Genomic DNA, 17,995 nt, shown 5'->3' with positions numbered 1-17,995 from the left:
TTGTTTCAAATTTGCATCAATTACAACGGTTGGATTTATTCTTCAGGTCAATAAAACGATAGAACTGAAAAGGATATTGGAACTAGTCGAAAAAAATATACGGATATATTATATTGAAAGCACATTTCCTCTTTTTTGGGGAAGCTTTTTTGTTTCTAGCAAACTTTTCATGTAAATGTATTTTTAAGGTAAGGTTGGTCAACCTTAAATTGTTGTGGTCTATGGTTTATAAGACGTTTGAAAACGAAATACGTTAAAAATTGGTTGAATTGGCCATGGTAGCAGGTAGGTTAATGTTAATTTTCTGGAAGTTTCTAATAAGCTTAATTTTATTAAGCCGAAGCCTGAAAAATGCCTATCGTTCAGATTATAACAATTGTTTAACAAAAAGATAATATTTGAAATTAAAATCATACTAATTGTAAGTAGTTCTAGTTCTAAATACTGTTTATTTTAAGTTTTAATTCATATAATTGGCATTGGCGAAAAATTGTATCCAATTGGTACAAACGCTAGCCATTAAAAAAAAAGGTAATAAAACATGGTGGTCTAAAAAAAGTCTCGTATAAATTAAAATATACGTTGGCGTACCAACTAAACTCAGGCGTGCAGTGATTATAACCGGGACTAATGGTTTAACGAGGCACTGGGGTCGACACCGCCAATTTCTAACTCCAGGCTGATACTGAATTTTTTGGCTCACATTTTTGGCCCGACACGACGAAGCATTCAAACCCAAACACCGCTCACTATCCGCAGCCTATTTAAGTCTCACCCGTAGATATGGAGGTAAGGAGAGCTTTTCTCATCTTATATGGGAGAAAAGTTGAAAAAGTGTCCAGTTGTTGCGCTAAATAACAGTTCAAAAATCCTCCACAATGGCGCTGGTGGATGCACAGGGTATGGTATGAATGTAGCAATCGTAGATGAATTGAAGTATGCCGAGTTAAAAATTTTAATGTCATTATCGACTAAAGTAGTTAATTATTGAGAATTTCAACAACTTACGTTGTACAAAATATTGTGGTAAATATAGCCTTACTTCCTTGTATCTCCATACTTCCTTGTTTATTTTTCAAGCCTACTCTAACAATATTTATATTTGGCGCTTCTTTTAAGAGTTACCCTGATGCAATTGTGGCGCCATCCTAATTTAATACATTTTGACGACACTTTTTCATATACACAGATGACTCTCCTTACCTCTACCCTCCATACCCGTAGACTGAGTAATAGAGTCTCACCACTGGGCGTAGGCCTCGTGAAAGTTTTAGAGAATAGACCACGTAACACCACGCTGCTCCATTTTGCGGGTTGGTGGGCTCACTAGGTTATTATAAATAACATATGCGATAATAATTAAAACAACTAATAATATACGAATAAATAATCACTCAAAACCTATAAAAACTTCTATGGTCGTAACTCTCAGGTTAGTATTTACTAGTCTGTGCTCTCAGGTGACAGATCTGTGCTGTCTCAGAAAACTGTCAAATAAATCACAATAAATCTTAAAACGAGTACCTAGCTATGTTTATTTTGTAATTTGTACACAGCACAATTTATAAAGCTGAATACCTATTATTAATTATTAGTTTCTGTTGTACTTAAGTGGTACATGTTTGCAGATTATCACATTTACAGTGGTAGTTAGTTGTGTTCCAAAAGAGTGAAGTATCATCATAGAACCCAAAATGAGCGATTCTGAATTAGGATACGGTTCATCATTTACTGTAGATTCTGTGAAAGTTATAGCAGAAAGTGTTGGTATTGGAAATCTTGTTGACGACGCCGCGAAAGAGCTGGCCGATGATGTTTCATACCGCCTGAAAATAATCGTACAGGATGCTATGAAGTTCATGCAACACTCCAAACGGCAGAAGTTATCTATTACGGACATTGATCATGCTTTAAAAGTTCAAAATATTGAGGTATTCATTGATACACACGTATGATTTATTCTAATCTACTTTAAACTTATAAATTTCAACCTTTTGACGTTTGAAACAAACATACAAACTTTCGGTTGTATGTTTGTTTCTTTATTCGCCTGTGACTACACCGATTTGGAATTTAGGTTGCTAATCGTAAATCAACACGGGTTATATTATCACAAAAGGTTCTGTTATCACAGGTATAACTATAGCAATATCTGGAGCTTGAAGATATGGCAAAAATTTTATGGAAATACATTTTATCATGGAAAATTTGAAAGTTCTAACAGGAGTAATGTTTACAATCATTATTTCAGACCCCTTATTACCATCATCGTCGTTTTCGTTCATTATCATGATGATCATAATATAAACTGGACCATCATTGAATGGACCTGCTCTGCTGACATACTTATGACTTTAATAGAGATTTCCAAATTCTATGGCCTTTTGATATATGTATCCAATCTAGTGTGGGTTGAAAAGAATGAAATTTATTTATGAAGTTTACAGAGTTTAAATTAAATTTCCTTTGTATGACTAATATAATAAATGCAAAGTTTTTTGTTACCCTATCATGACTTAAATATGGAGTGGCATATACATTGTCAATGGCATAGAGTAGGAAATAGGGTATCTTTTAACTAGAAAAAAGATATGTTCTTGAGGGATGGTAAAATAACTCTTTAAATTGGAATAGAGTAACCCTCATTAATGGACAAAATCTACAACACCAATTTTTTATCAGGAAAATGGTTTTGTACATTTTGGCTTGTATTGAGAATTATATTAAACTGTACATACGTCACACCATTTTTATGACAACTCGGAATCCGTAATCTGTAGAAATTAACTTACTAGCAATCAACACAAAAAAAAAAAACATTGATGTCATGTGCGTGTATTTTTTATTGTTTTGATGAAAGGTGAAAGGCTAAGTTGTTGCCTTTAAATGGATGTTTCTAGGTCCAATTCCCTGTTCTGATCAATTTGGAAATTTGTAATTTGTAAATTAACCCAGGTCTGGTCTTGAAGGCTTCAGCTTCAACTATGGCTAATAACCCTACTGGCAAAGACAAACTGCCAAGCGACTTAGCGTTCCTGTGTGATGATGTGTACAAACCAATTACGGGATTGGTTTTGATAAACTGTCAAATCCCTTCCTGTTAACATACTCCCATCTTAGACTTCACAGTCAGGTACCATCAGGTGAGATGGCAGTTAAGTGTTAGCTTATTAGCATTAAAAAAAGGATTAGTAAAAATTAAACTTAACAGTTCTGTGTGTTTTAGCCACAATATGGATTCATTCAACCTGACACATTGCCATTTAGATTTGCCTCAGGAGGTGGTAGAGAACTGCACTTTATTGAGGAGAAAGATATTGATTTGTCTGAAATCCTGTCTGCACCTCCACCAAAGATACCACTTGACATTTCGTTAAGAGCTCATTGGCTTAGTGTTGATGGTGTGCAGCCTACAGTTCCAGAAAATCCACCTCCATTATCCAAAGAGGCGCAGAAATTAGAATCGGTGGATCCTATTACAAAACTGAGTAAACCTGCTAATAAAGATTCTGCCGGTATGTATTGCAGCACAGGTGTTTTCTTGCTTCTATTGCTAATAGTATAAAGTAACCTACTCATTCCAACATCTCAGCCTACCTCATGAAATAAAATTATACCTGAGAAAATTGTAACAAGACCTGTCAAAGAAAGTTACCCATGTCATTAAATTGATCAAGCAAAGTGGAGTTAAAATTTTGAAATCTTTAATAGTCTTTCTCTATAGTTTGCAATGTGATCTGATTTAAGTAACATCCCGCATCTAAAGAAATTCTGTTAATTGTAACAAATAATATGTTTGTCTAAAACTTAGACAAATTATGGCTCACTCCTGTGATTACAATTTTGCTATCCTGCAACAATGAATGATGTTGTTCCTGCTTTCACTTGACAAAAACCACTGAGCATGAAACATAGAATATTAATTTATTGTCTTGTGAGGTGTGGGGAATTCAACACACAGGTATTCTGGGTACCTGTTTGTCTCACTACACTCAGTATTTATCGACAGACTGTATTTATTGAATCATCTTATATTAAATCTTTAAAGTTTTACCACTATACATAGCAGCCTAGATTACTCTTTGCAAAGTTTTCTACTTGCAGTGAAAGTCTTGTCAAAATGGGTTCAGCTATTTAAAACATTAACTAGTGCTCACCTAGCAGCACTGTGCAGCACACTAATGTGGTTACAAATACCACTGATACCTTTGAGACAGGCTAGATAAAAAAAAAACAAAAAATAATAGTCATATACCTTTTTTCAAGAATTAATCTTATAATTCAATCTTTTGATAAATGTGTGAAACTATTTGTAACCATATTACAATTTTAGCTTAAAAGATTTTATAAACCCATGCAGGTAAACCAGTATGTGGCAAAGCAGCTCGGTTGAAAGCATCAGAATCTGTACATGTTAAGCAACTCGCCACACATGAACTCAGTGTGGAACAACAATTGTATTACAAAGAAATCACTGAAGCTTGTGTTGGAAGTGATGAAGGACGACGTGCGGTATGTAAAATTCATCTCTTTAAAATATATTAGTTGTCATTTCAAGCATTAATGTACTTTGTACAACTAACTGGGGGTTTATAAACACTTTTTGGAACACTACAATGAGGTTATTTAGCTGTAACAATGTTAGTTCAATTTTCGTATCAAATTTCTCTGTTATATAGGAGGCTCTGCAATCTCTGGCATGTGACCCTGGCTTACACGAGATGTTACCAAGGATGTGCACATTTATCTCTGAAGGGGTGAAAGTCAATGTGGTGCAGAATAATTTGGCACTCCTCATTTACTTGATGAGGATGGTGAAAGCAATGCTTGACAACCAATCATTGTATTTAGAGAAATATGTGAGTATCTAAGCTATATTTAACTAACTGACTAAAATTATTATTTAAGCATTATCAATTTTTAACCTTTGATCATTTTTATCGTAGTTAAAAATGTTGTGTCTAGTTTCTATATCTATTCTGTAACTTGGAAATGCACTGAAAATGGATTTTTTAAATTTGTAATAACAACAGTGAAGCAACACATTGTTAGGAAACCGGCATGCCTGAGAGTTCTCCATAATGTTCTTAAAGATGTGTGATGCTCACCAATATGCTTTGCCAGTGTGGTGAACTAAGGCCTACACCCTTATCATACTGATAGACCCGTCCCCTGTATTTGTCGGTGATGGGTGGATGATAATGGTGATGAATAAAGACTATAAGAATACACTATTGGTGGGATTTGAAGTTTTTGGCTTTCAATGCAGGTTGATGAAATTCTTTGTAATAATCATTTGCTGGAGTGTTTCAGGATAGAAATAGAAATAGAAATATAAATTATTCATTAGAAAAACTCAGTACAATGAATCTTTGGAATTGTGACTCCTAAAATAACCAATCCTGTATCTAAGGGCCAGTGCCTTCCCAAACATTGATTAAATCATTGAGATAGTATCAAGTGCACTTTAAGGAATACAATAGTGTTTCGAGTTATCATAGTGTATAGAGTTTTCTCTAATGGTTAAGTGATAATAACATGACAAAAACGAGTGTGGCTGTGTGTCTGTTCATGTGTTTGTATGAGATTATGTGCTTGTGCGTACAAACTTCCGGTTATTAGGTTATACGATCTTGGAAACTAAATATGTATTTAGGATGTTATCTGAGCCCATCAAACTGCATTGAAATCAGAGATGTGGATTCCAAATAATCCATTAACATATTTTTACATAATCCTTATACCGAATGTCAATAATTCAATATACCGAATGTCCTGTGGCCAGCCTGTTATTAGTAATAACCATAATTTACCAGCTTTATTTGCTTTCTGAGGCACGTTTAAGACTGGATAAGTAAAAACAGTTGTCTAGTTATCGACTTGAATCAATGTTGCAGAACGTACGCAATCATATAAGAGGGTCTGTCGCAACTAAGCAATATATATACCCTTCACACGTTATGGGTCAAACTTTTATATTACCTATACCTATTTCGTGTGAAGCTTATTTTACAACCGTGCCTTTGAGAGCAGTATGTACGGTGGAGTATGTGCAGGTATAGAGCATATAGGTATGGAGCATTGTGTATGGTAGGTCTATGCTCTAAAACCTATCTCCTAAGATTGGAGGCCTTAGCCCAGCAATGGGACGATACTGGGTTTATGGTAATGAAAAAAATATGTTATAAACCTATAAGTTGTGTTAAAGTTTAAAAATTGAATAAAAATCATACTAAAATAATATTTTTGAATATTATTACAAATAAAATGTTTTCGTCTAAAAGGTAATAAAAAATTTTTTTACACGTAAGAACAAAAATGATAAAAATCAATGTCACTCGTAGCTGCATGAGCTGATACCATCAGTGTCTACGTGCATAGTGGCCAGGCAGCTTTGCATGAGACCGGAGGTGGACAACCATTGGGCGTTGCGAGACTTCGCCGCGCGACTCATGGCGCAAATATGCAAGACCTTTAATACTTCCACCAACAATCTACAGACGAGAGTCACGAGGTAAATTACCAAATTTTTTTTATTAATAGTATTTTTAGGCTTTCAGCGGGAAATTATTACGGTTAATAAGATAAAGCGCCCTGAAAGACAGACGGACAGCTATGGCTTAGTAATAGGATGCCGTCGGCGACCTTCGGTCACGAAACCCTTAAAAGTTTATGTTCCCAGATAATTAAAAAAATAATCACCATACGCTTTCTTACGCACACACATAGGTGTAAATATAATTTGAAGCCATCCAAATTAGTTAGTGTTGTCATTGTTTTCCAACCGTATTTGCATGTTTCTGAACATTCAAATACGGTTGGCAATCTGTCATTTGATTCTCCATAAATATCATTTGAATGCACCATAACTTTTCACAGATTATTCTCGAAGGCTTTGCAGTGTCCATCTCAGACCAACAATGAAAGCGGTCCGTCCATGGTTCCCTCTATGAAAGAGTCTGAAAAAACACCACTGGCTTCCCTTTATGGTGCAGTTCAAGGCTTAGCAGAACTGGGCGCTGAAGTTGTGAAGGTATACTCTAGTGGTGGAAATCAAACTAAGTTTAAATAGAATAGAATAAATAATTAAAATAAATAAATATACAACGACAATACACACATCGCCATTTAGCCCCAAAGTAAGCGTAGCTTGTGTTATGGGTACTAAGATGACTGATGAATAATTTTATGAATAATATACCTAAATGCTTATAAAATACAGATAAACACCCAGACACTGAATAAACATTCATGTTCATCACACAAGCATTTTTCAGTTGTGGGAATCGAACCAAGGGCCTTGGTCGCAGAAAGCAGGGTTGCTGCCCACTGCGCCAATCGGCCGTCGGATGAAAAAATAAACAGTATAATTAAGTACCCGACAACTTGTTTTCGTTAGTAGATATATAAAAAACTTGCTTTCGTATGTAACGCAATCGCGAAAACAAATTTTTAAAATACGAGTACATACACATACATGTATGATATTGAAAAAAGTCAAGTTTAATTTAAATTGTTCCACAGACTGGCATTTGACATCTTAGAAACAGACAATAAGTTTTGTTTTAATAGTTCAAAGGCGATGGTTTTTCATATACCATTAGTTGGCCATCTGCTATGTCCATCAATTATAACTATGATATAAAAAAATAACCTCTTTTCGATACTGCTGTCAAATTCATAATTGGAACACTTCGATTGCGAAGCGATACAGACACACGCACAGAATCTAAGATGGTAAAGGTCTAACTTGTTAGGGGTGTAACAGTTATATGAAACCCCATACCCAAATCGGTTTCTACGCGACATCGTACCGGAACGCTAAATCGCTTAGAGGCACGTCTTTGTCGGTAGAATAACTAGCCACGGCCGAAACCTCCCCCCAAACCATACCAGACAAAATTCAGAAATAATAAAATCTCAAATTGCCCCATGAAGGTCGTCATAATATACACCATATACTAGAACCGCAAAGGCCAGGAAGATGTATAAGTGTTTAAGGACTAACATAGAATAAGTAATTGTTACTGACACAAAAAGTTCCCTAACGTGGTTTCCTAAGTAAACTGTTACTTAACAAAATATGGACCGTGGTCTGAAATAAATACTACCTCGTGGACTTCAGAATTGGGTCTAAAGCTTAGCTCGTTAACAATGTTTAATCTTAACTCGGGAAATATTTGAGAGATCGGTATAGAAAGTACATGTGCTTTAAAACCATAGAATAGGTGACGTGCATACCTAATTTCAAAGCTGTCTGCCAGCGGCTTAGCTCGTAAACAGTTTTCAATTTTCCCTCGAAGACTACTTAAGGAATGGGGATAAAAGTTAGCCTATGTTCTATTCCATGTCAAAGGCTACATGCATGCCAAATTTCATCCAATTCCGTTCAGCCGGCTATCGTGATTGAGTAACAAACATCCACACTTTCGCATTTATAATTTTAGTAGTAGTAAGTATTATCCCTATCCCTATCCCTACTAATATTATAAATGTCAATGTGAGTTTGTTTGTTACGCTTTCACGCAAAAACTACTTAACCGATCCTCATGAAACTTTGTACACATATTCTTGGAAGTGTCAGAAGTAATATAGTATACTTTTTATCCCGACATTAAGCTCGGTTCCTTTGGGAGAGGGGATCAAAGTGTTTGACGATTTAACACCATAACTCCGACAAATTATAACCGATTTAAATAATTATTTATGTACTATAGAGGTTATAATTGGTGTTTAATTTGGCCCACACTTTGTGTAGATCTGAATGTGGTTGGAGATAGAGGACAGAAATCCTCAGCGGACAGCAGCAAACCCCTCATTTAAGGCTCAGCGATACTGAATACTTAAAACTTTTTTAGAACTACTACAACTAAATTGAATGCCACATCAAAAAACAAAATCAAACGTAGACGAAGTCGCGGGTCACAGCTAGTTATAATATAAGTGTTTGGTTGCAGGTGTTCATATTGCCGCGCGTGCGCTGGCTGGGCGAGCGTGTGGAGGGTGCTCTGAGCGGCATAGGCGGTGCGGATCGGCTCGCGGCTGGCAACCTCAAGCACCAACTCCTCAAGGTGCTGGCTCCAGTGGTGCGCGCGCACCGCCAGCCACCCGACCTTCCCGAAGACTACAAGTGAGTTATCAGTAGCCACAGTTCAAGATTTGTTCTCTCGCAATCTAAGAGTCGTTTTCGACTTCCGAGTACGGACATTTCTTAAACATCGGAGTGATTGTGTACATTATTCTACTAGTCAAGCCCTTTTATTCCATACCCGTATAAAGGGAGTGAGTGAGGCGGTGATCGCTTAGTGGATAAAGCACCAGCTTTCGTTTCGTGGAGACCATGTTCGAGCCCCGGAACGCACCACTGACTTTTAGGAGTTATGTGCGTTTTCAATTTAAGCTTTTTTAAATATTACTTGCTTTAAACGGTGGAGGAAAACATCGTGAGGAAACCTGTATGCCTGAGAGTTCTCCATAATGTTCATAGCGGCGTGTGAAGTCTAACCTAAACCCTTATAATTCTGAGAAGAGACCCGTGCCCTGCAGTGGGTCGGTTATGGGTTTATGATGATAGAGGGATTTGTGAAGAAATATGGAATCCGCCACTTTATGGCGACAGACACACACACGCACACGAACACGCACACGCACACGCAGACGCAAACGCACAGAAACTAATAACGCATCGTTTTTGCTTCGGGGGTTAAAAACAAAAATCTGAAGTGCAGGACTTGCGACTGACTAGTATTCACTTACTGTGAATAGTATTAAGTCCATTTAACTTTGACGATACAGAGTATGGTGAGCGAACTGCGAAAACGACATCAATTGCAAGTGAGCTAATCTTGTGATAAGGCTGCTGAGCAACATATTAAAGAGAGTGAACTTAAGAAGAGGGCAAATACGAGCATTTATATCACTATTCAGAGTTATGTGCATTTTATTTATGCATTTAATATAACGGTGAAGGAAACCTGCACGCTTGAGAGCTTTTCAAAATGTTCCAAAGGCGTGTGACTATGTCCGGTAATGGGATGACAATGATGAAAAAATTGAACTTAACGTGAGCGAAGCCGCGGGCAAAAGCTATTATTAGATAAAGTTCAGAACACTTATTTTTTCTGGAATACAGACCATTCTTGGAAAGTATGCTAAATAAATAAATATACTACGACAATACACACATCGCCATCTAGCCCCAAAGTAAGCGTAGCTTGTGTTATGGGTACTAAGAGGACTGATGAATTATTTTTATGAATAATATACATAAATACTTATAATATACAGATAAACACCCAGACACTGTGAAACATTCATGTTCATCACAAAAACATGTTCCAGTTGTGGGAATCGAACCCACGGCCATACTCAGAAAGCAAGGTCGCTGCCAGCTGCGCTAGTCGGCCGTTAAAACATGGCGATATTAATTATCCACCCCCAGACGTGAGTACGGCTACCTGGGGCCAAGCTTGCAGCAGATGGTGAGCAAGCTGCGGTCGTCGCCGTCGAGCGGCAGTGGGGGCGGTGCAGTAGCCGTGGTAACGTGTACGCCGCCGCTGCTGCCCTCCCCGTCACCCGCACCCTCGCCAGCACTGCCCACGCTCGTCTCCTCTTCGCCTTCGCCCGTCTCGATACAGCATACGTCGCACACGCACTCCAAAACTATTGGTACGTGACATAAAGTAGCGTGCACTTCATACATGCACAAAAGCTCTGCCTGCCCTAAAATTGTTGTGTAACTCATAAATGCGAAGGATTTTTCCATTTCACTTTTTTATAGTGGATAATAAAATAGATACTTTAAATATATTCATATTATTTTGTAACGTTACAACGCGTTACCGTGATTTTTCTGACACGGAGACAAATCCATTATAATAAATCAATATCGAATGCCTTCCTATTGTCTCTCACATGACCATAGACGCCCTTTGTACATCGCTACGTAGTGTATAATATCTCAAGGTATCAATTTAAAAAAAAAGAAAAGAAGCAACTTTTACCATTTTATGTCAAGCTTTGTTATTCACCGTCAGCCGTTGACCGTACTTAAAATAAAAAAAAAATTAACACACCTGCGGAAACTGTTTATGTTCTTTGGTCAAAAGTAGCCTTTGCTACTTTGCCCATGAATCCGTCCTGTTAACTAAGTCTATGCCAAAAGCCAAGTAGATTGGTTGCATAGTTAGTGGTGATGGATGAACAAACAAACAAACACATTATCTCATTTTTAATATTAGTAAGGATTAACAGCTCCTTAAGTACGAGCGAATGAATAACTGTATGTATTGTTACAAACGATTGTACTATTTTTGATGTTTAATTATAGGAAAGATGCTGTTTAAAAACTGTAATATTCCAACCGGTTCCTTATAAAAACTACTTTCGCCAAAGTTTGTCTGGGAGACATCGCTTTAGCGATAAGACCGCCTTTTCACACCTAAACTAGTTTTTTATTGTAAATGTGTTTCTCTTTGTATTTTGTTTTTGTGTGTGCATTAAAGAATTTAATAATAATAATAATAATAATATTAATAGAATCTGTGGCGAATCGCAACGTGGTGATAACATCGTCTGCGCCGCAGTCACCGGCGCCCTCGACTCCGCCGCCACAGAAATTCGTCATCGTGTCGTCGCAACAGAAGAATCAGGTGATTACATATACGAGCCACATTTCTTACAAGTTACTTTAGTGTCTATCCCGAAACGTGTTATTACAGAATCTAGTCCTTTTTTTATATGTCTACATTTATTACTAGGTGTTGTCCGCGACTTCGTCTGTATTAGTTACAATTTTTCATTAATCCCGCGCAAATCTTTTGTTTTCTCAGAATTAAAATAGCCTATGTTAGTCTCGGTCTCTTCAACTAACTATGCCAAAAATCAAGTTAGGGTCTAAACAAGGGAAAAACAAACAAACACGTTTTCGAATTATTTTTATTTATTTTAAGAGAAATACCTTTTTCGCCGTTCCCATCTAAGTGAGGTAAAAGAGAAAAAGGAGATAAAGCGGCGCATATAGTAAACGCTGCAGTCTAACATTGTTCTGAAATATAGAGTCGGCTACATAACACACATAAAAATACAATATTTTTTTAATTATTCATTTATTTAGTAGAAAAAGGTTATGTCGTAATCATAAACAAGAAAAGGTAATGAAATGGAAACACTTATCTCTGAGATATCCACCAGTGACGATAGGTATTTAGTGAAGGAAGGAGAATAAGTACAATTATATTAAAAATATATCATCATCATCGTCACTGAAGATCGTGGTTCTGTTGAGATCTCAACTTCGAGTGGGTAAATTGTCTCCATCAGATATAAGACAAGATATCATACAAAGTGAATTTAATACATACATACAATAATAGTATAGACATAAATACATATTATGATAGAGAGGAAAGTATTGCTGTAGTCTGTACGCCTCAAATTGGTGGACACATGGCGGCGTGATGCAGGATGTAGTCCTTGCATCCCTGTGAAGTATTGCTCTGTTTATAGGCGATGTGAAATGTAAATTGTAAATTGTTAATGTTGGAAAAGAGCAACTGCTGAGTTTCTTGCCGGCTTCTTCTCGGTAGAATCTGCCTTCCGAACCGGTGGTAGAGTCACTACACACAGACAGACTTGTCGTTTCAAAAGTGCTTATATTAGGCCTACTTGTAATAAACGAATTTTGAATTTTTTTTTGATGATGGTTTCCCACATACTACCAACTTAATTATTGATAGACCAGCTTGATACTATGTGCTACACATATAATATAACATTTTGTTACATTGAAAAAATCTATTTTGTATTACGTCAGACGCAGCCAGCCAGCAGTGCAGGACACATTGTCATGCACAGCTCGCAGCCAACGATAGTTCGCAGTCAAAATGTAAGCCCACCCTCATTACTTTATGGTAGAATCAGACTAGTTAATCGTAAGATACACCAGAAGAGTGACCCTTCATACTGTGATGATGCGCGAAAAGCATATCGGGTTTTCACGACCTCCCTGCCGACTTAGCGATTCACACAATTCCCACACGCAAGCACGCGTCAAATTATGATGAACTGACCATACGTACGTTTTTATTTTTTTGTCGCTGATGTCATTTGATTCTGTTATGGGGATGTATGAATGAATAAATACACTTTTATTGGACACCAAAGAAAAAGAGTAGTTACAGAGATATAAATACATATCAAGAGAGTACAATTTGGGGATTTTTAAAACATCAAGGAATAAATTATTATTTTCAAGAAAATGACGAATACATTTTAATTAACTAGAAAATAGGAACTTTAAAATAGTAGCAAACAGAGTAGTGTTTGTATACTCCATGCCTTAAACAAAAAAAAATTAATGAATACATTTAAAAAATCTTGACAAAAAGTGAATGCCTTACGTTCAGAAAGGCCCAGGAACCCAGAGCCGGAAAATCAATTATAACTTAAATTTTATACACAAATGCATAACATTGCGTTTCAGTTCGCTTTAAAGTATGATTTTAAGAGCATGAGACGTGTAAAGCACAGCGTCCTCAATTCCTACGACGGCCCTCTTAGGTAGTTGTATTGTACGTTATTGGTGTTTGTACTTTGTAGTCGGTGGTGGTGACGAGCGGACCGGCGGGCGTGGCGCCGCCACAGAAGGTGGTGGTGGTAGGCGTACCACCACCCACGCACCAGTTGCACCAGACCCACCAACAACATCAGCAGCACCAGCAGCACCAACAGCATCAACCGACCGCTGGTGGGGTTAGCCAGGTGAGTTGGACTTGGTTATAATTTACAGATAAACACCCAGAAACTAAAAAACATTCATGTTCATCACAAAAAAAAATTCAGTGGTGGGTATCGAACCATGGTCTTGGAATAAGAAAGCAGGGTCACTGCCCACTGCGCCAATCGGTCGGCTATAACTTGGGCATATTTTTTGGATAGTGCAAAGCAAATCTTGAAAATTATGGCTATAGCATTTAATAATAATATAACAAGAAATGTAATTATGTACTTCTGACTACAATCAAGATAGAAATTACAGAATGAAGTCATGCTTTGTAAGTTTTATTTGGTAAACGAATATCTAAAATACTAGGTTCAAGTCATTGTGTTTTGAATTAATTTATTATTTTAACTTTAATTAGATATTCGTATTTTATTTGCCAATTTTGATATACCTTCCTTTGTACATAATTATGGGAATGGGAAATAATTGTAGTAGGTATTAGGATATTGAAATAATTTGCATGGCATTGAATGCTAGATATATTTGAACTTGATATAGTAGAATTTCTAGATATGCGTACCATGTATATGTTATAAGAACAAATTTGTTAAACTCAGGCAAATAAAAAATTGTAAAAAAATTGTATTTATACACCACGCCAAAGTGGTGTCAGTCAAACGAAGTGACAGTCAGCCCAGTTGTAATAATACTTTGACGACCTCCATTGCGTAATGGTGAGCGCTGTGAATTTAAGCTGGAGGTCCGGGGTTCGATTCCCCGCAGGGGTAATTTTTTCACTGATCTGGTCTGGGGGGCCGTGGCTAGTTACCACCCTATCGATAAAGACGTGCCGCTAAGCGATGTGTTCCGGTGCGATGTCGCGTAGAAACCGATAAGGGGTATGACTACCATACTCCCTAACAGTTTAGACAGCATCATCACTTACCATCAGGTAAGATTGCTGTCAAGGGCTAACTTGTAGTGAAATAAAAACAAAACGTGTGTGTACATATGGCCACGCGTTAGAAGTGATACTCCTTTAGCGTAACGAAATAAGAATTTAAAATCTTTTCAAAAATTTCATCTTTAGCCTTATTCTACGTTTGTAGAAAAGGTATTTAACACATTGAAAGTTTTATTATAACGCAATATAAGCTATTTATCTAGTTAGTTAAATAATGTTTATATAAATATCACAAAAAATATTTCTATATAATTAAAGAAATGGACATAATAAACATAAATAAATTTGGAATACTAATAGACTCGTTATCGGACAACCAACATTAAAATTTGAGATTTATGTACAATTGAATCATCGGAATGCGCCCGCAGACTTTGACAATTGAAAGTGTACACTGTCAAACCTTGTAGCTAATTTCAGGGTGTCGGTTTTTCAGTGACGGTGTGCGCGCGCATTTTAAAAATTTACTCTCATAATTTTTCCCTAACGGCCAAAAGAAGTTTAAGTTCAAAAAGTGCCCTAGCTATACGGGAAAATGTATTGAAAAAGATGTTGCTCGCAGGCGCCGGTGTCAGTTGTGGCTAAGCCAGTGTTCGCCCGCGGAGGCGCGACCCCGCAGCCCCCGCCGGAGCTAGACGACCTCTCCCATCTTGCCTGACGACCGCGCACCTACAGCTTCATCATCAAGGAGGTCCGCAAAAAGAACGCATAACGGCCTCGTCGCTTTCTGTGCGTCCGCTGCTTGGTGACAAAGCTATCATACCTATATTAAAGCTTAGCGTTCTCCGAAACATAGACAATGTAGTTTAGCGTAAAAGTGTTTGAAACAAGCTGTGCTGCCTGCGTTTTGCAATAATATTTTTCAACTTGGCAGGGTTGAAATTGGCTGACCGTACATGTGCTATGTACATGTTTCACTTGGTACTATTATTGAATTCCTAAAAACTGAATCTTGGCAGCCACTCGCCTTAGGCCACCTTGTATTGCGTGTATCCTTTTTTGCAAGGAAGATTAGGAAAAAGGATCGCAGTACTAAAATCCAGCTGCCATTTTGAAGGTTTTGGATTTGAATTATAGTATTAATTTTGGACTAAGTTGTTACACAAGCGTATGAGAGGGAAATAGACGATTTCGCTCTTCTCCTCGATAAGAGCGACTTTTTTCGCGACGTGTTCTTGTATTTGTAATTATAAAACAATATGATCGGACAAAAATATCGCGTCCCAGTATATAATCGTGGCCTATCTTTACCGGCTGACATATCTACCTATTATTTCTTATAATGTAAACAATCTCTACGTTACACTTTAGTTTACTGTAAGTTTTAAAAATATTAAAAAGGAATTATACATAGAGATAATTGAAACATATTATGTAACGTAACATACATAAACAAAATCTTTCCTATTTCATTTGTTTTTTATTACTATCATTTATAACACCCTTTTGTTTGTTCTATTTATAAAACACACTTTAAAAATGAAGAAATTTACATTATGAGACAGGTAACAAAAAACAGAGTATAGACAATTCTTTTCTGCATCGCTTGCGTGACAGCTTATGCTAAAATGTAGGCGAAGACACCACCTAAGCGACAAGACAGTGATGCGACTTCGACCTGGCTGTGACATGACTGACGTCAATAAATCTGCATATAACGAGTAAGGCATGACACGATTTTTCACTCTGAAGCATACATGACAGTGTGCCAAACTCGCAAATACTTTAAAAGTTACATGCAATATGTAGAATTAATGTCCGATCCGTGAGGATGCTGTTAGTTTAGGATATATGTTATATCGCGATATAATAGTAAACTCTACATTTTCTGAGAATCAACAAAAATATATCCGCCTTGAAAATGAAATGAAATTGCATAAAACATATTAAATACTGAATGATGTTCAGAGGTCCAGTCTTAATAAAGCGACAACAGCTGAAAACATGTTCTCAAGATCTGGATGCTTAAGACCGATTTTGAGCAGCTCGATGTCACATAATTACGTGCCTTAGTAAGTAAAACCAATTCATTTATGAGAATTTAAAAATTATTCTTAGCGTCACGTTGATACTTTTAAATCAAGTTATTATTAATACGTCGTATGCTAAGTAGGGCTAGTATGCGCACCACGAGAAAATATTATCCACCCATTATCTCGTCTATCTCTATAGAAAAAATACCCTGTAGATATAATTATCTCGTGGCACGCATGCTAGCCATACAAATAAAGCTTTATTTGAGGTCTCACGCTACATGGTACTTACACATCACGTCATACGTAACGTGATTATGAAGGTAACCATCAGAATCCTTTTTCCAAATACTAATTAGAGCAGTAGAATATTATGTACTTATAGTATAATTTTCCATAATAAGATAGAAGGTTTTTTTTTATGCGTAAACGTTTTACGGTGATCAAGCAATAAAAACGTGATATATAAGTTAAAAATTTTAGAAAAGCAAACTTAAATGTAATTTTACTAGAGCCTTTTATATTTTTAGCAGAGTGGTAACAGGTTTCATAATAAACTAGCTGTGCCCCGCGGCTTCGCCCGAGCATAATTTTGGAAAAATCTATTTTTCCATACAAATTTTCACCCGCTATTGTACGCAATTTACTCCGGCCCACGGCGTCGCATTGCCCCGGTGCAATTAACCTGGGCCATTAAATAAAAAAAAAAAAAAAACAACTGGGTAGTTCCACAGATTAGCGCTTTCAAATGAATTATTAGTTTTTGCGAGCTAGTTTAGATATAGCTATAAAACAATTTTCATATCTATATATCGTAATCATAATATTATTACTAGGTATTGTATTTTATTGCTGAAACTGGACTTAGTGTAAGTTTAAAGTTGAGAAATATAACGTAAGTTCTACGTTACTACGCTAAAATTGTTTGAAAATAACTACGTGTAGATTTTTTTATTAGTAATGGACTGCCAAAATTTTGCAGATCCTTTCCCCAATATTAGTACTTCCCCGGACGAGCTCTGCGACAAAAACACCCCAACTACTAAAAATGGCCTCAATGGCCCTCTATCTATCTATCTATATATATAAAAGAGAAAGTGTGTGGGTATGTTCCGTATAGGCTCCGAAACGGCTGGACCGATTTCAATGAAACTTTCAGGGAATCTCCGAAATGACCTGGCGAGTAATCCTGTAAAGTTTGGTGACGATCGGAGTTCTCCTATTTTTGAACTGTCAAACTGTCAAATACAGATTTTATTAAAAATTTAATGATGTAAGTTTATTGTTTAAATAAAATAAAGCAAAATCTAGCCCGGCGAAGCGGGCTGGGTACGC

General features: G+C 36.7%; 1 protein-coding gene across 1 annotated transcript; it reads left to right on the top strand.

Moving 5' to 3' along the window:
- The first annotated feature begins 1,516 nt into the window (after positions 1-1,516).
- LOC120637845 (transcription initiation factor TFIID subunit 6) lies at positions 1,517-17,789 on the top strand. Its single transcript, XM_039909880.1, has 12 exons — positions 1,517-1,931; positions 3,227-3,515; positions 4,361-4,512; positions 4,680-4,859; positions 6,345-6,514; positions 6,880-7,033; positions 8,958-9,130; positions 10,442-10,668; positions 11,539-11,651; positions 12,815-12,886; positions 13,600-13,761; positions 15,250-17,789. The coding sequence occupies exons 1-12, from the start codon at positions 1,695-1,697 to the stop codon at positions 15,343-15,345; spliced, it is 2,025 nt and encodes a 674-aa protein (XP_039765814.1). The 5' UTR covers positions 1,517-1,694; the 3' UTR covers positions 15,346-17,789.
- The last annotated feature ends 206 nt before the right edge of the window (positions 17,790-17,995 follow it).

This window comes from Pararge aegeria, chromosome 4, assembly GCF_905163445.1.
Source record: "Pararge aegeria chromosome 4, ilParAegt1.1, whole genome shotgun sequence".
In the NCBI taxonomy this organism is placed as follows: Eukaryota; Metazoa; Arthropoda; class Insecta; order Lepidoptera; family Nymphalidae; genus Pararge; species Pararge aegeria.
The sequence above is the reverse complement of the archived record's forward strand: the minus strand, read 5'-3'. Positions and strand labels throughout refer to the sequence as shown.